Here is a 21,861-nt window from a genome sequence, read left to right as displayed (position 1 = left end):
TTGACGTTTTGACAGCGGGAGTGTGTTTGCATGTGTGCGTGCTTTGGTGTGTGTGTGTTTGCGTGTGTGTGTGTGTGTGTGTGTGTGTGTGTGTGTGTGTGTGTGTGTGTGTGTGTGTGTGTGTGTGTGTGTGTGTGTGTGTGTGTGTGTGTGTGTGTGTGTGTGTGTGTGTGTGTGTGTGTGTGTGTGTGTGTGTGTGTGTGTGTGTGTGTGTGTGTTTGTGTGTTTGCGTGCGTGCGTTTGTGTGTGTGTGTGCCTCCTGGATCGACTAGACACTAACCCGTCACACACCCCAGGTATTTAAGCTCCTTTTGTTGCCTCTCTCTCTCTCTCTCTCTCTCTCTCTCTCTCTCTCTCTCTCTCTCTCTCTCTCTCTCTCTCTCTCTCTCTCTCTCTCTCTGTCTAGCTCTTTCTCTATCTTTACCTCTGGACTTGCTGCTGTGTTTAAAATGCATATACAGTCATGAAATATTGATCTTCCCTTACCTCCCCTCTCTCTTTACTTTCTTTCTTTTTTTTCTTTCTTTCACCCTGCAGCCCCTCTGATTGTATTTGCTCTGAAGCCAGTAGAGAAGGAGAGTGTGTCAGACAGCGTAGCATTTGCAGGGCTAGCCTCCTCACAAGTTAGTTTAAGAGAAATCATTGGCTTCCCACTGTGACTTGGTCCAGGGTGTTGACGGAGATTGGGTGTGAAATTCTTGCCAGTGGGTGGGTTGGTGGCTTCTCCAAACCTGTGGGACAGCAATGCTGTGTGGAATCCCACATTAAAAAATACCGTTTACTACAGAATACTACAGTACTTACTATATCATTTTGAACTGTAGTGTACTGTAGAATACTATACTACATACTGTAGTATACCTCGATCATGAGTAGTACGTACTATAGGATTTTGTAGTATACTGTGGCATACTACAGTAAATAATAGAGTATACTACAGACAGCAAAAACACTACAGTAAATAATACAGTAATGTCCGCAAAAACATACAGTGAATGCCATAGTATTTAACCATCATATATATACTATAGTATTTTTTCATGTGGGATGTGCGTGTGTGTATGTGTGGCCGTTGTCCACAGTGTTCACTTCTTCCCCCATGTCATTCTCAGATAAATGTCCTGACAGTCAGTTAATAACTCCCCTGACACCTCTGTCATTTTTTTTCCTTTCATGAATCTGCCCGTCTCTTTGGGGACTTTGGATGATGGGTGTGAGTGTGGGCTTCTGTGGCTGTGCAGGTGGGTGTGTCATAAGTGTGTGTGTCTCTGTGTCCTGTACTCTCTGTGACCTGTGAGTGACAGCACCACCACGGAGCTAATACAGTGCTAGGTGATTCATTTATTTGGCCATCGCCGCTAAAGAGAAGAGAGACTGCTGAGTTGTGACAAGAATAGCGAGACTGTGACTGACTGCAGAGAACCTCCCCAGGCCTATCTCAACGACACGGCAGCATATGTCCTCTTCGCTGCCAGTCAGAGAGAAATTATTACCTGGAATTACTTTAACGACCATCCTCTATCAACACTGAGCAGCTGTAATAGAGATGTGGCTCATTGATGAAGTCGAGGATGAGGAGTTGGCGGAGATACACAGATGTGCCTTCAGTAGGCAGAGAAAGAGGGGGAGGAGTAGTAAGGAAGATAGGGGAAATAGGTGAAAGGAAGCCTCAGAGAATAGATCACACTTTTCTTATTGAGTGTTACAGCAGGAGTAGGTAACTAGATTCAGCAGCGGACCAATTGTTGTAGGAGCAGCTGGTCGGGGGCCATAACATAATTATAATCATTTTAAGCACTGCAAATTGACTACAACTGAGCCCAAAACAGAGAGTGTATTTGAAAATAATAATAATTTCATACTTTGATTACGTTGAGACTGGATCACACCTTTTTTTTGTGGGAATGCTTCAACCAGACATGAAATATATATTTATTTATGAACAAAATAAATCACTTGTGGGCCAGTTGTGGCCCGTGGGCCGCCTGTTGCTGACCCCTAGGATACAGTATGTGATTGTCTGTGTGTGTGTGTGTGTTGCAGATGTGTGATGGGTTATCCTACAGGATTCATCCCATTAACTGTCACTGCATGGGGAGAGATTGGCTCAGTCTTATCTCTTTACCATAGCTAACTGGTTAATTGGCTCAGTTAGCCTATAGCTCCGTAGCTAATAGCTTAGCTTATAGCTTAGCATGCAGGCTGGTTCTAATGCTGAGGATTTGACAGACTTCAACCAGCGTTGGAGTCTCAGCGTAGAGTTTAATATTAGTGTTCCTCAGCTAGGATGTGAACCCACTGACCCTCTAGTTATCCCTCTCTCACTCTCCATATATATCTCTAATTTCTTCCCTAACCTCTGCTGGCTAAACTCAATCATTTAACATCCGGGACAGTGAAGTGTTTAATTGGAATTTACAGTGCTTTCGGAAAAGTATTCAGACCCCTTGACTTTTTCCAAATTTTGTTACATTACAGCCTTATTCTAAAATGGATTAAATAAAAACAAAATCCTCAGCAATCTACACACAATACCCCATAATGACAAAGCGAAAACAGGTTTTTAGACATTTTTGCAAATGTATTACAACTAACAAACAGAAATACCTTATTTACATAACCCTTTGCTATGAAACTCGAAACCATGCCATTAGGTTGAAGGAATTGTCTGTAGAGCCCCGAGACAGGATTATGTCAAGGCACAGATCTGGGGAAGGGTACAAAATCATTTCTGCAGAATTGAAGGTACCCAAGAACACAGTGGCTTCCATCATTATTAAATGGAAGAAGTTTGGAGCCACCAAGACTCATCATAGAGCTGCCAGCCCAGACAACAATCGGGGGAGAAGGGCCTTGGTCAGGGAGGTGACAGGGAGGGAGGTGACCAAGAACCCAATGGTCACTCTGACAGAGCTCCAGAGTTCCTCTGGGGAGATGAGAGAACCTTCCAGAAGGACAACCATTGCTGCAGCACTCCACCAATCAGGTCTTTATGGTAGAGTGGCCAAATGGAAGCCACTTCTCAGTAAAAGGCACATGACAGCCGACTTGGAGTTTTCCAAAAGGCACCTAAAGACTCTCAGACCATGTGAAACAAGAATCTCTGGTCTGATGAAACCAAGATTTAACTCTTTGGCATGAATGCATCACATCTGGAAGAAACCTGGCACCATCCCTGCAGTGAAGCATGGTGGTGGCAGAATCATGTTTTAGGGATCTTTTTCAGCGGCAGGGACTGAAAGTTTAGTCAGGATCGAGGGAAAGATGAATGGAGCAAATTACTCAGGACTTCAGACTGGGATGAAGGTTCACCTTCCGACAGGACAACGACCCTAAGCACACAGCCAAGACAACACAGGAGTGGCTTCGGAACAAGTCTCTGAATGTTCTCGAGTGGCCCAGCCAGAGCCCCGACTTGAACCCGATCGAACATCTCTGGACAGACCTGAGAATTTCTGTGCAGCAACGCTCCCCATCCAACCTGACAGAGCTTGAGAGGATCTGAAGAGAAGAATTGGAGAAACTCCCAAAATACAGCTGTTTCAAGCTTTGTCACTATGGGGTATTGCATGTAGATTGATGAGAAAATAACAACATTTTAATCAATTCTAGAATAAGGCTGTAACCTAACAAAATGTGGGAAAAGCCAAGGGGTCTGAATACTTTCCGAAGGCAGTGTAAATATGAATATGAATGTAGTGCTCTGGTCCTGTGTGCTCAGTTTAATGTCGCCTCCGCTGGGTTTGGAGCTGGCTGCCTCTTCCTATAGGGCATGATGGGAAGATGAACACCTTCTTAATGACCTCTCACCGTCACCTACAACCTGCTATTACCTGCAGACACACTGGACACTCTCTTCCTCCTTCTTTCTACAGCATCTCTTTCTCTCGCTCTCTTTCTCTCTCTCTTTCCCTATTCATGGTTTTACTTCTGTCTGTGCACCACAGTGTGTGTTGGCGTCTGTAATGTGTGTACGAGTTGATGTGTATAATTTATATTGCTGAGCGATTGGTGACTTTTGAGGTCGGTTCGGTTATATAAAAAAAAAGATATAATCACAGTTTTCGGTTTCATTATTATTTATTTTCTTTACGTTAAATGCATTATGAAATAATGACATTACAATGATTTTAGAGCTTTTTAATGGAAATTCTAATGGAAATTCTTGACCTGATTTCTCTCTTGAATTGTTTTATTTCTCTCTAGAGAAACATTGCATTGGGCTCACAAAAAAATAAATGAATGGAATTCAAATCATTTAACTGACGTCGGTCAATTAGTTGTTTAATAACCCCCCAAAATTAAATGTTGGTTAATCGCTCAGCACTGGTAATTTGTGTGAATGTGTATGTGTCCTGTAGTGTATGCTGTGTGTGCAGAAGGTGTGATCATCACAGCAATGTTCATTATTCACACTACCCAAACACACACACTACTACAGTATGTGGCGATACAGAGGACATTGCCTGACCTTATCTGACACGTGCCACACAGGGGTCAGTTTAATTGTCAAGGTACAGACCTAGAGGACTCAGAGCACAGCTACCTGCTGAGACAGACAGATGGCAGCCTGGACAAACATTAGCTTGGATGTTGTTGGTCTGGAGTTGAACCCTAAGTCCAAACAGAACGCGCTGATCTAGTCAAAGGAATAGAATGGTTTATTATCCTCCTCCTGTGAGGAAATTCAAGATAGAGAGAGAGAGAATCAGTCTATTAGCGACACCCACGGCTCAACTCAAGAGAATTGATTCCAGTGGATACAGTTTAACTATACCAGGGAATATGTTACTCCGAATCAGAAATCCACACGTCGGGTTAACAGTCTGGGGAATTGAAAGACAGGTTCACACTGCTCGCCATGCCGTGGAATCTCTGTTTCCACTCTCTGGCTGTTCCAGTGGGCTCACTCTGCCAAGTTAGCTGGTCAAATCCATACTGTAGCGAAATTCTATGATGTGTATGTTAATGTTAACCTTTATGTGTGTGAGATTACCTGGGACAGAAGAAGCATTTCAACAGCATTTCAAATTATTTAAGGAATGTACTTGTTGACCCTGAAATCATCTAAAAAATGAGCCACCATTAACCATCCGTTAAAAGCATTTAGACATATAAGCAGGCGCTAGCTGGCTGTGTGCAGGCAGGGGTTAAGGTGGCCGTGGCTAATGGACAATTCTCCTCAGACAAGGTGTGTTGTGGTGCCGCAGGAGATAAAGCCAGCCTGTTTACTGATACACTAAGTGGATGTGTGTGTGACAAGACTGTAAAGTGGGAGTTTTGAAAGGGCGTAACCACCATTCATTTTTTCTGTATGCTTTTCTCTCTCTCTCTCTCTCTCTCTCTCTCTCTCTCTCTCTCTCTCTCTCTCTCTCTCTCTCTCTCTCTCTCTCTCTCTCTCTCTCTCTCTCTCTCTCTCTCTCTCTCTCTCTCTCTCTCTCTCTCTCTCTCTCTCTCTCTCTCTCTCTCTCTCTCTCTCTCTCTCTCTCTCTCTCTCTCTCTCTCTCTCTCTCTCTCTCTCTCTCTCTCTCTCTCTCTCTCTCTCTCTCTCTCTCCTCTCCCTCTCTGGGAGTTCTCTCCCTCTCTCTCTCTCTCTCTCTCTCTCTCTCTCTCTCTCTCTCTCTCTCTCTCTCTCTCTCTCTCTCTCTCTCTCTCTCTCTCTCTCTCTCTCTCTCTCTCTCTCTCTCTCTCTCTCTCTCTCTCTCTCTCTCTCTCTCTCTCTCTCTCTCTCTCTCACTCTCTCTCTCTCTCTCTCTCTCTCTCTCTCTCCCTCTCTCTCTCTCTCTCTCTCTCTCTCCCCCTCCCCCTCCCCTCTCCCTCTCTCTCTCTCTCTCTCTCTCTCTCTCTCTCTCTCTCTCTCTCTCTCTCTCTCTCTCTCTCTCTCTCTCTCTCTCTCTCTCTCTCTCTCTCTCTCTCTCTCTCTCTCTCTCTCTCTCTCTCTCCCTCTCTCCTCTCCCTCTCTCCCTCTCCCCTCTCCCTCCCTCTCACTCTCTCTCTATCTCCCCCTCTCTCCGTCTCACTCTCTATCTATCTCCCCCTCTCTCTCTCTCTGTGTGTGTGCGTAAAACTGGCACACACTGTGCTGCACATATGTATATCATTTTGTATTATATCTGCAGTAGAACACAGAGTACATTTATCTCCCTCAACCTCTCTCTCATAACTGTGTGTTTAATGATGAGTAACCACAGGCAGGGATGTGAGCCGCAGAGCCCGCTCAGGCTATAAAGTAATGTTCCTCTGTTGGCTTACTTTATTACTCCTGCTGAATATTCCTTCTAGAATAGCCTCTCTCTCTCTCTCTCTCTCTCTCTCTCTCTCTCTCTCTCTCTCTCTCTCTCTCTCTCTCTCTCTCTCTCTCTCTCTCTCTCTCTCTCTCTCTCTCTCCTTCCTACTGCAATCTCTATTTTTCCCTCCTACTTCCTCCTCTCTACCTCTCCATGGGAAGGAACGTCTGATTAATACAGTATGAGCGGTAAGAAACCAGGAGGGAAGGAGGAAAGAAATTGATGTAGTGAGAGAAAGGAGAGGGGTTGATGGTAGAGAGCATAGATCGAAAGGAATGGTCGATAGACAGATTAAAGAAAATGATAAGGGAGGAAAGTAGAGAGGAGGTGTCAGAGATGTGAAGGAGTGGTAGATGGACTAATGAGAGGAAAGGAGGGAGGAGGTGTAACAGAGTGATGGATAAACAGATGAGAGGAGTGGGAAGGGGAGATGATCTATAAAGGACAGATGAGAGGAGGTGTCAGGGGTAAAGATTATCATTAGAGACACACGCCCCCTCCAGACTGGCTCTGATGTCACCACCTCCTCCACACTCCTCTCTGTATGTGGCGTGTGTGTTTGTATGTGCGTGCCTGTAAAATTAAGGACAGGGAAACTGAGCTGAGAGAGAGAGAGAGAGAGAGAGAGAGAGAGAGAGAGAGAGAGAGAGAGAGAGAGAGAGAGAGAGAGAGAGAGAGAGAGAGAGAGAGAGAGAGAGAGAGACCTGTTTTGGCATGGGCAGCGCCATTGAGGACTTGACCATTTTGAAGTAGTCAACTGCGTGGGACTTAAGGAAGGACCACATCATTTCATCCAGGTCACCAGTATATATCAGCCAATGAATTATACTTTTGAGGAAACATTCCATAACTGCAGGTGGCAGTAAATCTCTCTCTCGCTTCTCTCAGTTCCATGTATGTAGTGAGTATTTTCACCCCCTATGTTTAACTTAATGATTGATGGTGATGAGTGGAACTCCTTACAGTAGGAGATACATTCAGGAACTAAGAGTGAGTCACTTCATGTCCCAGTTCTTCACAGGGCAGGCTATTTGGGGCCATAGCTTTGGGTTCTCAGATAAACCCTGACACAAATTATGTAAAGCATTCCTCACCTACACTGGATGAGTGCATTCTTTATCATCCCAATGCACATTTTTTCAACAGGCACTTCTCTAGCTTTCTCGGGAGATGAGTTGTATTTATATGGCTAGGGAGATGGGTTTTATTTATATGGCTAGGGAGATGGGTTGTATTTATATGGCTAGGGAGATGGGTTGTATTTATATGGCTAGGGAGATGGGTTGTATTTATACGGCTAGGGAGATGGGTTGTATTTATATGGCTAGGGAGATGAGTTGTATTTATACGGCTAGGGAGATGGGTTGTATTTTTATGGCTAGGGAGATGGGTTGTATTTATATGGCTAGGGAGATGGGTTGTATTTATACAGCTATGGAGATTTGTTGTATTTAAATGGCTAGGGAGATGGGTTGTATTTATATGGCTAGGGAGATGGGTTGTATTTATATGGCTAGGGAGATGGGTTGTATTTATATGGCTAGGGAGATGAGTTGTATTTATACGGCTAGGGAGATGGGTTGTATTTTTATGGCTAGGGAGATGGGTTGTATTTATATGGCTAGGGAGATGGGTTGTATTTATACGGCTCGGGTGATTGGTTGTATTTATATGGCTAGGGTGATTGGTTGTATTTATACGGCTAGGGTGATTGGTTGTATTTATATGGCTCGGGAGTGGGTTGTATTTATATGGCTAGGGAGCTGGGTTGTATTTATATGGCTAGGGAGATGGGTTGTATTTATATGGCTAGGGAGATGGTTTGTATTTACATGGCTAGGGAGATGGGTTGTATTTATACGGCTAGGTAGATGGGTTGCATTTATACGGCTAGGGAGATGGTTTGTATTTATACGGCTAGGGAGATGGGTTGTATTTATATGGCTAGGGAGATGGGTTGTATTTATATGGCTAGGGAGATGGGTTGTATTTATACGGCTAGGTAGATGGGTTGTATTTATACGGCGAGGGAGATGGGTTAGAGTCTATACACCTGTCAGCGGCGGGTGTGGTTGAAATAGCCGAAACCACAAATTTCAAAAGGTTTCCACATACCCTTGTATATATACAGTAGTGTATTACTCCATTGAATAATGCAACCAAACCATATTACACTCTTGAATAATGCAACAAGTCACAAGCATGTGCAGACAACTAAATGGTTTATTTTCTCGTCTGAAGGCGACACACGTTACATTTTAGCTTCAAAACAAAAGCACAGAGTTGCTAACATCACGTCTTCAATAAGTAACGTTATCCTAACAAAATGTAACGATTAGTACTCTCATACAAATATAAAAGTACAATAGGTCTACCTTACATTACAACAAATCAGACTTCTTTTATCCATATAATGCATATCATTACATCTGGTATAAGCTCATTTCAACGAGATGTTCTATATGGAAGTTCATTTACATTAAATGCCTATCAGGTATAAAGGTAAGACCCAGACGCAGACAACATCCAATGAACAATGGTTTAGTAATCCAACAGGGGCAGGCAATAGGCAGGTCAAGGCAGGCAGTGGTCAGTAAACCAGAGGTTTAAACCATCTCCCTAGTAAACCTTTGTTTAACTCATCAAGTCAGTTAGGAACAAATTCAAATTTTTCAATGACAGCCTCAAAACAGTCTGTTAACTGCCTGTTCAGAATGACAGATTTGTACCTTGTCAGCTCAGGGGTTTGAACTTGCAACCTTCTGGTTACTAGTACAACACTCTAACCACTAGGCTACCCGGCATGCAGGCTCCAGGTCAGGCAGAGTGGTCAGGCAGGTGGGCTCAGAGTCAGGACAGGCAAGGGTCAAAACCAGGAGGGTGAGAAAAAGAAAGACTGGGAAAAGCAGGAGCTGAGAACAAAAACGCTGGTTGACTTGACAAACAAGACGAACTGGCAACAGACAGACAGACAACACAGGTCTCAATACACAGGGGATAATGGGGAAGATTGGCGACACCTGGAGGGTGGTGGAGACAATCACAAAGACAGGTGAAATAGATCAAGGTGTGGCAATGCCTCATGACTTGTCAACGTGCACAATTAGTCTGTGCTTCAGTCTGACCAACTGTAGCCTACTGATAACAACCATAGCTGCAGGTAGTCTATGCGCTCTGATCCCATCTGGGCCTGGCCAGGGGAGATGGATAACTTCATGCTTTTATAGCCTAAACTATGTAGCCTAAAATAGGCCCATTAATGTGTGTTCTGAGAAAATGTGAATGTGATCAAATTTGGTTTATAGTCAAACTTCAGGAGGCTAGGCTACCTAGGCCTTTTTAATCCAAAATGATTGACTGGAATCAATCAACACAATAGTGATGACATACTGTATGAGCATATTGTTTTTAAACAATATATATAAATCATATGACCTGATTTGAAAAATAATGGTCCCATCATAGCCCACATAAAACCTTTTTTTAAATTCTACAACTAGGTTCTGGAGTTGGTTTGGTTAGCCTACTACCAGATCAAGAAAAAGGCCCCAGAAAAACTATTCTTCCCCCCCCCCACTCTGGGACCTGTGGTGCCACCTCTGAAATCACTACACAATGTTACAAATTAAAAAACATCCGATTTGTATGATCTGCATTTGACATGTTTTTATTGGTGGGGATGAGCTTCCATTGTTTTATGTGGCTCAGTGCAGCCGGCATCTACTGTGTCAATTTCAGAATATAACAGGCTGTTACTGCAATTTCAGGTAAAAACTCAATAAAACAAGACTCACATATTAGGGAAATGTCTATACATTTCAGCTGTTTCAAAAACATTGCTGTTTAAAGGTCTTACTCACGTCAGGTACGGGGAGCGTGATCACGCAGTCGTCCGGAACAGCTGGTGCTCTCATGCAAGTTTCAGTGTTACTTGACTCAAAGCGAGCATAGAAGTAATTTAGCTCATCTGGTATGTTTGTGTCACTGGGCAGCTTGTGGCTATGCTTCCCTTTGTAATTTGTAATAGTTTGCAGAGCGGTTGAGACATAAATGACCAGAGAAGGTGGAGAGAGTGGGAGAAAGGCACTTAACACCATATTGCTGTAGTGGATTGTGTGTGTGTGTGTGTGTGTGTGTGTGTGTGTGTGTGTGTGTGTGTGTGTGTGTGTGTGTGTGTGTGTGTGTGTGTGTGTGTGTGTGTGTGTGTGTGTGTGTGTGTGTGTGTGTGTGTGTGTGTGTGTGTGTGTGTGTGTGTGTGTGTGTGTGTGTTAGACTTTTCTGTGTTTTGAATTTGCCTTGTTAAAAAACGTGATGGAAAATAGCTTTTGACATTTCTCAGATAAAAGGCATTGTGCAATTTGTCTGCCCTTTTACAGTGCATCACAATGTGAACATGTTCAAATGGCTCTTTTGGTCCCTTGAGATTGTGGTTCAGGCCATTAGTGATGCAATCATTATGATGGTCAAATACCAGATTAATATTGTATGTCTAGAAAGATGTGTGTCCGTGTGTATACACACACACACATACAAAGATGATGTGTACCTGTTAGAGGATTGGCTCCAGTCCGAGCCTCAGGCTATGCTTACAATCTGACAAATTAGCTCCAATGTTAAGAGCAGCAAACCATCATCATCACAAATCATAACTTTGGCTCGCTTCTTATTTCACAAAATATAGTCTGGTGTTCAGTAAACTTTTGAGGAATATCATTCGTCTCAATACATCAACTAAACAATCGCACCCTTTCAGATCCCTTAACATCATGCTCTTTCTCCTCATCCCCCTCTCTTCTCTCTTTCTCCTCATCCCCCTCTCTTCTCTCTTTCTCCTCATCCCCCTCTCTTCTCTCTTTCTCCTTATCCCCCTCTCTTCTCTCTTTCTCCTCATCCCCCTCTCTTCTCTCTTTCTCCTCATCCCCCTCTCTTCTCTCTTTCTCCTTATCCCCCTCTCTTCTCTCTTTCTCCTCATCCCCCTCTCCTCTCTCTTTCTCTCGGCCAGGTGAGGATGACGAGGATGAAGAGTGCGGCGAGGAGAAGCTGCCGTCCTGTTTCGACTACGTCATGCACTTCCTCACCGTCTTCTGGAAGGTTCTGTTTGCGTTCGTGCCCCCGACAGACTACTGGAACGGCTGGGCCTGCTTCGTGGTGTCCATCTGTATGATCGGCCTGCTTACAGCCTTCATCGGGGACCTGGCCTCCCACTTCGGCTGCACCGTGGGCCTCAAGGACTCTGTCACCGCCGTGGTGTTCGTGGCCCTGGGGACCTCCGTGCCAGGTAATATTATAAACTAACCCTGGTGTTTATGCTACATGTACTTGCTTTGTAATGTTGACAGTAGCACTCCTTTTACAGTAGCATTTAACCTAGATGTACTAATATGTAATGATTGCGTTTTTCCTACAAAAGTCCTCTAGAATTGGGCATGATTCAATCCATATCGCGTAAATTCATCACTACAGCATGATTGAAATGTAAAGGCGATGTTCTCGCGTTGGCAGAGACTGCAATCACGGTAAACGCTGTGTATGTCGGCTCAGTCTGAAAGGAACTTTACATTTCAATCGCGTCATAGCGCTGAACATCCGCGATACGGATTGAATCGAGCCCTTAATCGCTCCGAACACTCCCAGTGTCCAGTGTTCACCTCCCACCAGTCATTTACACTGCTTTACACTCCAGCTAGATACTGCTACATGTATACATGACATGTTAGTCAGTGGCCGATGCTCTGTTCCAGAGCAGCTTAACATCACCGTATACAAGTGAGTGGGTTGAACAAGAGCCTAAATAAATACACATGGAACATCAGTTCAACCCCTCACAGCTACCATGGCATAAACCTCACACTCCTATGATGAATATTAGTGCACAACCATAAGTGTATGGAATGGAAAAGGTTGAAACAGAGTAATTGCTAGTAGGAGAGATGTCAGGGGTGGGTTAGTCCAGAAGATGGCTGATGTCTTTAGAGGCAGAAGATGGGCAGTGACTCAGATGTGAAGCCAAACACACACACACACACACACACACACACACACACACACACACACACACACACACACACACACACACACACACACACACACACACACACACACACACACACACACACACACACACACACACACACACACACACACACACAGCTTAATAGCTTTCAACTGGGACTGATACAGTGCTTAGCTAATTAGCTAATTAGCTCTCAGTTCATGTATTGTACACTGAGCTGCATCACAGACCTGCTGACCAGCCAGCCACTGTAACTCACTCAGGACTCACTGCTCTGACACTTCTAGACATTACTCCTGAAACACTGTTCCCTTCACTTCACCAATACTGTAAACCCCATTTCACAAGCACAAAGAACAAAGATGTCTAAGGAAACAGTACAAGCAGTCAATATTCTTTGTGTCTGTCATTCTGTTTGTTTGCACAAGGCATGTTGTGTGTGCATGGGTAACTTTAGTGGCGTAGTGGCTTCCTAATTTGAACCCTGCCTCCCTGCCTCACCATGCTCACACAGACACACACCGCTGCACTGCTTCGCCACCCATGTTCATTAGTATTGAGTCATTTCTCATGGGGATCAGGTGTTGTGCGGTGTCCTGCCCTTTAGAATATGATGCATTACTCTACACAGGAGCGATAACAATAACTGAGGGGGTTAAGCTAGCATTAGCCGCCGTAGCGCTGTGCTGCTGTGCTGCTGTGCCGCTGTGCTGCTGTGGTGCTGTGTAAATGGACCCTGCTGGAGCCCTCACACCACACCTCTCACCCCACTGTAATTATAGACAATACAAAGGCACAAAGGCCACAGCCACACGTCTCAATGAGCCTCGTTTGTCATGGTTAGTGAGCCAGAGAAGAACATCAGCAGCCCATATAAAAGTAACATAGAGGGAGGTCAGATACCATATATTGCTATAGTGGATTGTGTGTGTGTGTGTGTGTGTGTGTGTGTGTGTGTGTGTGTGTGTGTGTGTGTGTGTGTGTGTGTGTGTGTGTGTGTGTGTGTGTGTGTGTGTGTGTGTGTGTGTGTGTGTGTGTGTGTGTGTGTGTGTGTGTGTGTGTGTGTTTCAAGATAAATTAAGTATGATAAAGAGCACACTGAGGAGAATATGTAAATCTCTGCATTTAATCATGCAATACAAAAGTGACCCTTGTATTGTATATACAGAAAACACACACACACACACACACAGCTTAATAGCTTTCATCTAAATATTCGAGAATTTCCTTAGAAAGCTGCAGATCTAAATAACGGTCCAGCTGTTGTCACGTCCCTCTCTCTCTGGCCAAATATCACCGCCACCTCTGTGTTGACGTTTACTACTTCACAGAGTGGAGTCTTTCTGGTTCGTGCGCATGCTGTGCTAGGTTGATACACTTTGAAGGTGTGATGGAAAACGACTGGGTATTTCGAGAAATTCTCTCCCTGTTCTTTATCAGTGCAGGTAGAGAGACTTTTAAAGGTGTCTTGATATTGCCACGAACCTATAGTACATGTCGTTGTTTCTAGTGCTATGGACTACTCCTCCTATAGGGGCCTTACTATGCAAACAGCCAATGGCAGCCAATGGCTGATAGATCAATCCAAGACGCCGTCTGTAGGCGGAGCATGATATTCATCATGGAGGTGTGGATAACTTATGGGGTGCACTGTCACAGACATTCCTAGCATATCTAGAGAAATTAGAAGCTCGCTACTGTCCTTCCTGACTCACAAGAACCATGATTGGATAGCGGGAGTGTGGGAGCATCAAGTCATGTGAGACCACTCCCAGCACACAGGAAGTGACGTCATCACCATCACTTCCTCCTGGCCTTGCCAGAAAGGGAGAGCAGCGACGGACAAGGCCATGGAGGCCCAATTGCCATAGTAACCGATATAGCCATTAACGGCAGCTGCAGCAGAGAGAGGATGCTGCTGCATGTTAATAGGCCCGGAGAGAGCAGCAGATGTGTAGTAGGCAGTTAAATGGCTGGTGATTGTAGGGCTTGTCAAAGATAACAGTCTCCACTGTGACTGTGTGATGTCACAGCCAGGAAGTGATTAGCAGGCAAGCTCTTATCATAGAGATGGAACTGGGAGGTGTAAAACAGTCTCAGGAGCTTATGCCTTCTTCTATCTGCTTTAGAAAAGCCATTATCTTGGAGGTAGAGAGGAGCCAGGTTTTGCTGTATACGGTCTTGTTAGGGCAGAGGAGATTGAATATATGGTGTAGGATAGAGAGGAGCAAGAAGAAGGACAACACAGTCACACAGAGATGCTCTCTCTGCCCACACACACTATCCTTACACAATCACAGCTGCCAATTGGACTACAGTGCGTGTGTGTGTGTGGCAGTGCTGGAAATCACTGCCTGGGGTTGGAAACTGCGCACACACAAGCACACAGCCCACACACACGCACGAGCACACACACACACACCATGCAGGGACAAACAATCTCTTTATTTCATCTGACAGTACATACTGTGCAATTCTATGTCCGACAGTCATACACTCCTCGCTACACAAATGCTCCTCCCGTATCAAAGGGTAGCTGCAGTAGTCCCCACCCCGTTGTGTGTGTGCTTGCGTGCATGTCCCTTTCTATAGATGCTATGGTTTGTGTTGTGGAGAACTGTGAGGCTGCGGTGTTCCCAGTGTCCCCTCCCCTCCCTCCGTTCCCTCCATCCCTCCTTCCATTCTCAGTGAAGCTGCACAGTATGATGATTAGTGCAGACACTTACGAGGCAACCCCTGTCTGTTCTGCATCAGCCTTTAGCCACTCCCCTGTCTGTTCTGCATCAGCCTTTAGCCACTCCCCTGTCTGTTCTGCATCAGCCTTTAGCCACTCCCCTGTCTGTTCTGCATCAGCCTTTAGCCACTCCCCTGTCTGTTCTGCATCAGCCTTTAACCACTCCCCTGTCTGTTCTGCATCAGCCTTTAGCCACTCCCCTGTCTGTTCTGCATCAGCCTTTAGCCACTCCCCTGTCTGTTCTGCATCAGCCTTTAGCCACTCCCCTGTCTGTTCTGCATCAGCCTTTAGCCACTCCCCTGTCTGTTCTGCATCAGCCTTTAGCCACTCCCCTGTCTGTTCTGCATCAGCCTTTAGCCACTCCCCTGTCTGTTCTGCATCAGCCTTTAGCCACTCCCCTGTCTGTTCTGCATGAGCCTTTAGCCACTCCCCTGTCTGTTCTGCATCAGCCTTTAGCCACTCCACAGCTCTCTCCTGTGTCTTTCTGTCCGTCCTGCTTTTGTCCTCACCCTAGATTCTGCTCAGGGGATCCGACCACACTGTTATCAGAGAGAGAGAGAGAGCCTTTTGTCCAGTCTGCCGCACAAAGCCTGCTGCACTGCCAACGCCTGGCTCAGTCTACTGTACTGCAGCTCTCTCTCCCTCCCTCTCTCTCTCCCACAGACATCTAAATACACCACACTATCCAGCTAGCTAGAGCATTCTCTGTAGAGAGAAGATTGAAGACGTTGCGAGTTTTTATGTCACATGCACAAGTACAGTGAAAATGTCTTTCTTGCTAGCTCTAAACCCAACAATGCAGTAATCAATAACAATTTAATACTACAAATAACAAGGTAGAACAAAAACACACAAGAAATAATAAGAACTGTCATTGAACAATAAATGGGCCAGAAGAAGATTTAACCAATCAATTTATTCATAGAGACAGAAAGAGATAAATAGACAAATATCTCAGATATACTGTTGTGTGGATGGCTGCTTCATGACTCTGTACATAGCTCCAGTACTTAAAATAACAATTCACCCATTTTGAATGTTATAACATTTTTGTGCATCTCTGAGTGATGTTCTATCGAATCCCAGGGTCATTGCATGTTTTCATGGATTACCGCCGGTACGCGAGTTTTGCATCGTATGATAGAACATTGCTCAGAGATGCACAAAAATTATGTAACATAAAAAATGGGTTATACATTTACTTTATGTTTTTCAATCGTATTTCTTCCTGGGTCTTGGTCCAGTGGTTTTCCAGCCCAGTGCAAGGCCCGAGTGGCCCGAGTGGCCAGAGTGGCCCGAGTGGTCAGAGTGGCCCGAGTGGCCCGAGTGGTCAGAGTGGCCAGAGTGGCCCGAGTGGCCAGAGTGGCCCGAGTGGCCAGTCAGCAGGCAAGGGATCAAAGGACAAGTCCCTGTGAGTACTATCCAGTCACTGGACATGAGATGGATTATTTTTAAGTGATGAATCTTCCTCAGTTACACGTTACAGCTCTTAGACCAGTCATTGCTCAGCATCTGTTCTAAATCCACCACAGATACTTTATTCACTATTGTGGTCCAGTAATGACCACACTTGTATGCACATGTGGGTGCCCGTCTTGTGCCATGTTGAAGTCAGCAGAGCTAGATTCCCAGTGAATAGTGCCACTCGAGGCCAATGACCATGGTATCATGTCCAGCTGGCTAGAGCCTGATGCCAGCTCAGTGAATGGAGTCACCCTGAGGAGTAATTTGTCTCAACCTGGCCTCCCTCGCTAAATTTCGGGCACCAGGAAAATAAAAGGGAAGGGTGCACAGAGGAAGTGAGGAGGGATCGAGGGACAGAAATGGGAATAAAACAGAGTGCTCTGTCACTTGCCAATGAAAGACATCTCAAACATTAGACTGGGTTCCTTGACTCTCTATGAAAGCACTTTCTCCTGGCAAGGTAACTGCAAGCATAAACAGCTGGCTCCACTCCAGAAATTGAATGGTGTCTTCCTGCTGGGCTGCTGTTGTTCCTACAGCAGACAATTTAAATCCAGACACATAGCCGGCCATTTGTGGAGAAGATTGTGTGCTTGCCTCGGGTATTGATCTGGGTCTGGGCGAAGGAGACCCAGACAGATGACTTCTGCTGAGACGGAACTCCTGTCCCTGCAACGGTGACAATTTTGCTCCCTGATTATAGTCTGCAGACATTGAATTATGTCCTATGAAACAATGCTGTTCAGTGTTTTTTAGACTTTTAATTAATATGGAGCTTTTTTGTTTTGCCTCTCACCCTTTACCCACACCCTTTGCCCCATACCCTCTGCCCCATACCCTCTGCCCCATACCCTCTGCCCCATACCCTCTGCCCCATACCCTCTGCCCCATACCCTCTGCCCCATACCCTCTGCCCCATACCCTCTGCCCCACACCCTCTGCCCCACACCCTCTGCCCCATACCCTCTGCCCCATACCCTCTGCCCCATACCCTCTGCCCCATACCCTCTGCCCCACACCCTCTGCCCCACACCATCTGCCCCATACCCTCTGCCCCATACCCTCTGCCCCATACCCCATCACCATTAATTCCCCCAATCCAATAACATTTTCCCAATCCATATTGAATCACACACACAACACCCTCCTCCCCTCCATCCTCTCTCCCCTTTCCCCCAGACACCTTTGCCAGTAAGGTGGCAGCCATCCAGGACCAGTATGCTGACGCATCCATCGGCAACGTGACGGGCAGCAACGCGGTCAACGTGTTCCTGGGCATCGGCGTGGCCTGGTCCATCGCCGCCATCTACCACAACTCCAAGGGCAACGACTTCAAGGTAGACCCGGGGAGCCTGGCCTTCTCCGTCACCCTCTTCACCATCTTTGCGTTCATCTGCGTGGGTGTGCTGATGTACCGGCGGCGACCTTCGATCGGCGGCGAGCTGGGGGGTCCGCGGACTCCCAAGATACTGACCACCATGCTGTTTGTCAGCCTGTGGCTGCTTTACATTCTGTTCTCCTCACTGGAGGCCTACTGCCACTTCAGGGCCTTCTAAACAGCTACAAACTTAAGAAGGCCCTAGAAGAGCTAACCGGAGACAAGAAGGAGGAAACAGCAGCAGTGAAAAACGTTTTTCTCTTGTCGTTAATAACCCCGACCCAACTCACCCAACCCCGACCCTCCCCACCCTTTCCCCCTTTTAAGAAGTGAAAGATCCCTCCCCTAGTGCTTAATAAGGGATGAGACTGGTTGTTCAGGCGAGGAGAGAGGGACAGAGAAACCTCTGAAGTCTGTAGAATGACAGTTGCGTGTGTGTGCGTGTGTGCGTGCGTGCGTGCGTGTGTGTGTGTGTGTGTGTGTGTGTGTGTGTGTGTGTGTGTGTGTGTGTGTGTGTGTGTGTGTGTGTGTGTGTGTGTGTGTGTGTGTGTGTGTGTGTGTGTGTGTGTGTGTGTGTGTGTGTGTGTGTGTGTGTGTGTGTGTGGCTGTTTGTTATGTCTCTCACTACCCAGCAACCCTATAGAAACAGCATCGTCGACGCCTGGCGCTCATTTCAAACTAAACACTAGACATTTTTAGTGAAATCCTTTAATAATTCCCATACCACCATTATTGATATGTATATGCATGAACATCAAAAGAAACAAAGATACGGCTGTTCGCAAGCATAGTGGGTGGGGAGTAACAGGTACTTCAGTCTCTTGTCTGTGTGTTAGTCTTAATACATCTCAGTTAGGGCCTGGTTGCAAGAGCTGCTCACCACCTTCTGACCCTCGGTTTGATCCCCAGTAGAACATCTAATTAGGTGTCCTCTGTTCTTTTATCTTGCTGTAGATGTAGTTGTGTTAAAGGAGTTTAGCATACTTTTACCTTTAAGGCCGTATCGTGATTGAATGGCCAGCGTTACCATTTTAACTATCAGATAACTCGTTGTCAATTTACATTATCATTTTCAAAACTATCCCAAGATTGCATTTCCAGTTTAGTCAATAGGGGTTTCACCACCACCATGCTTGATTCAAATTGCAATAGAATACAGAGAGACCGTACTGGATCGCCCTCTGCATTAGCTTCATCCATTGGCTACACATCTTTCAGCAGCCTCTCACTATTGGCTCTTTCTCTCTATCTTTGTGTCTAAGCTCCTACCAGACTGGTCTTTTTATCAGTCTCAGTCCTCAAGGGCTCTACAGTCAATTCTTAACCACTAACCCTAACCAGAAACCCTTTACCCCTCACCCCTATCATAAACCCACCCTCAACACCCCTATCACAAACCCACCCTCAACACCCCTATCATATACCCACCCTCAACACCCCTCTCATAAACCCACCCTCAACACTCCTATCATAAACCCACCCTCAACACCCCTATCATAAATCCACCCTCAACACTCCTATCAGAAACCCACCCTCAACACCCCTATCATAAACCCACCCTCAACACCCCTATCATAAACCCACCCTCAACACCCCTATCATAAACCCACCCTCAACACCCCTATCATAAACCCACCCTCAACACCCCTATCATAACCCACCCTCAACACCCCTCTCATAAACCCACCCTCAACACCCCTATCATAAACCCACCCTCAACACTCCTATCAGAAACCCACCCTCAACACCCCTATCATAAACCCCTCAACACTCCTATAATAAACCCCTCAACACCCCTATCATAAACCCCTCAACAAAACTATCATAAACCCCTCAACACCCCTATCATAAACCCCTCAACAGCCCTATCATAAACCCCTCAACACCCCTATCATAAACCCCTCAACACCCCTATCATAAACCCCTCAACAGCCCTATCATAAACCCCTCAACAGCCCTATCATAAACCCCTCAACACTCCTATCATAAACCCACCCTCAACACTCCTATCATAAACCCCCCCTCAACACTCCTATCATAAACCCACCCTCAACACTCCTATCATAAACCCCTCAACACCCCTATCATAAACCCACCCACAACACCCCTATCATAAACCCCTCAACACTCCTATCATAAACCCCTCAACACTAAACCCTCTTTCTCTCTCCACTGAGCTGCACATCTTCATTTTTTAAAACATTAAATGGAATATTTCGATAAACAATATCTGAAACATAAAATACATCAATTGTAATGATGGACAGACGTGTAGATTAGACGGTTCCTATAATGCAGTAGCTATAGGGACATTTTACAGAAGTTCAAAGTGAAGCTGGTGAGAAATACATTGACTGGCTATTTTCTATTTTCTGAGGTAAAGGCTTTTGTCTTAATGATGCAATCTTTTGAATCCATCTAACTGCCAGTCCCCAGATATAAGGGTTTACATCCAAGACTGTTACTCCGCATCCAGTTCAGACACATCAGGCAGATCAGTGTGTGGAAGAGCAAGACGGTCCACATTATTTGATGAATACCCAGAGTTTCCTAATGAGTTGGTTTAATACACTATACTTGATGTGTAACGTAACAATGAAGTAAAAGTAATCATAGTTGTAGTTTGGTTTAGGAAATTAAGATTTTGTCTCGTTCTTGCCATTTCTCACCACAGAAGTTGCAGCCCCTGAGAAGGTTCCATCTAGGTTAAAGTTCTTATATGGAAGCCAAGTGGAGTTTACTCCTATTTTGCCAAAGGGAACTATTTCTAATGGAAACTCCAGTAACAGCTTAGCCAGAATACGAGTGTGTTTTCTAACACATTGACGTTTCTTAACACCACCAAAAAGATCCCTGTGCGGTACTTAAAGCCTTGGTATTGTTTGACCGAAACAGAACATTTCTAATTCCAAATTTGGATGAAAACATTCACATTTCGTGGAGATGGGTTGATGTTTCGAATTGAAGGAAAAACATTGCACTGGTTCCCGTGTTTCTAATGAAAAGGATGACATTGTTTATATGCTGATGATGACTCTGCTGTTAAATGATTATACATTATGACCCTTTCTCTGATCTGAAAAGGTTACAATGACATTGAAATACTAAAAAAGACCTTTCCTCCAACCCTAATACTCAACTAACCAACTACAAGTGACAAGAAGAGGAGGAGGAGAAAGAAAGAACATGTGAAGTACAGCCATACATTGTGTACTGGTGCAGTGAAGCACAAGGACTTCTCCTGCCCAGCATGTGTTGCTATAGTGTACGTCTGCACTGTGACTGTGCAGCATCTCTCTGTGTCCTCTACCCTGCCCACATGCCATGTCCATATTTTGGAATGTTAATTGTTAATTAATGTGCTACTTGTTCACACTGTGCATGAATGATAACATGTCTGTATATACTAAGCAGTATCCCATTCGTTGATGTTGACGGAGGTTTGAATGTTGTATAGGTTTTGACTTTTTTTTTTAAATGTACTATAACCTAATGTTTTATTTTAAGTTGAATGATGTATTTGGTAACTTGCACATTAAATTTTAAAAAAGGCAATATCTGCGGTTGTTGAATGAGGGTGAGAACTTAACGAGTGACATATCTTAAGGGAGTTGCATGGGTATTTGTACAAAAGACAATGCTTGCTTATAATGACATTGCTGGTTGTATTATTTGACAGTGTAAAGGCTATTTTGTCATTGAAGAGATAATATGTGTATATACTGTACATTGTTACCAGAGAGAGGTCTGACACCTCCACATATCTTAGTGAATTCTACATATTTATTTTAAAACCCTCACTAAACTCAAGAATGACAAATATTGCCTTTTTGGAGAAGTAGTTTGCTTAAATGCTTGTTTTGCTCTCGCTCTCTTTTCCTTCCGTGCTGAGCAGTGTTTCGTCTTAGATATCTGAAAAGTGTGTCAGTTAGTCATGCGGGGTGGATTCCTTCTTCAACTCAAGATCTGTCTGTCTGTCAACCTG

At 45.0% G+C, this 21,861-nt stretch overlaps 1 protein-coding gene across 5 annotated transcripts in view; it reads left to right on the top strand.

The window, feature by feature from the left end:
• Positions 1-19,892, top strand: part of LOC124038332 (sodium/calcium exchanger 1-like) — a 187,794-nt gene extending 167,902 nt beyond the window's left edge. For all 5 annotated transcript variants that reach the window (XM_046354088.1, XM_046354087.1, XM_046354090.1 and 2 more), the window contains 2 exons: positions 11,290-11,565; positions 17,678-19,892. In XM_046354088.1, coding sequence (XP_046210044.1) covers positions 11,290-11,565; positions 17,678-18,054 — 653 coding nt within the window. In that variant the 3' untranslated portion in view covers positions 18,055-19,892. The remainder of the gene's footprint in view (positions 1-11,289; positions 11,566-17,677) is intronic.
• Positions 19,893-21,861: the final 1,969 nt, after the last annotated feature.

This window comes from Oncorhynchus gorbuscha, linkage group LG06, assembly GCF_021184085.1.
Source record: "Oncorhynchus gorbuscha isolate QuinsamMale2020 ecotype Even-year linkage group LG06, OgorEven_v1.0, whole genome shotgun sequence".
Lineage (NCBI taxonomy): Eukaryota > Metazoa > Chordata > Actinopteri > Salmoniformes > Salmonidae > Oncorhynchus > Oncorhynchus gorbuscha.
Note: the sequence above shows the minus strand (reverse complement) of the source record. Positions and strands in the feature narration are given on the sequence as shown.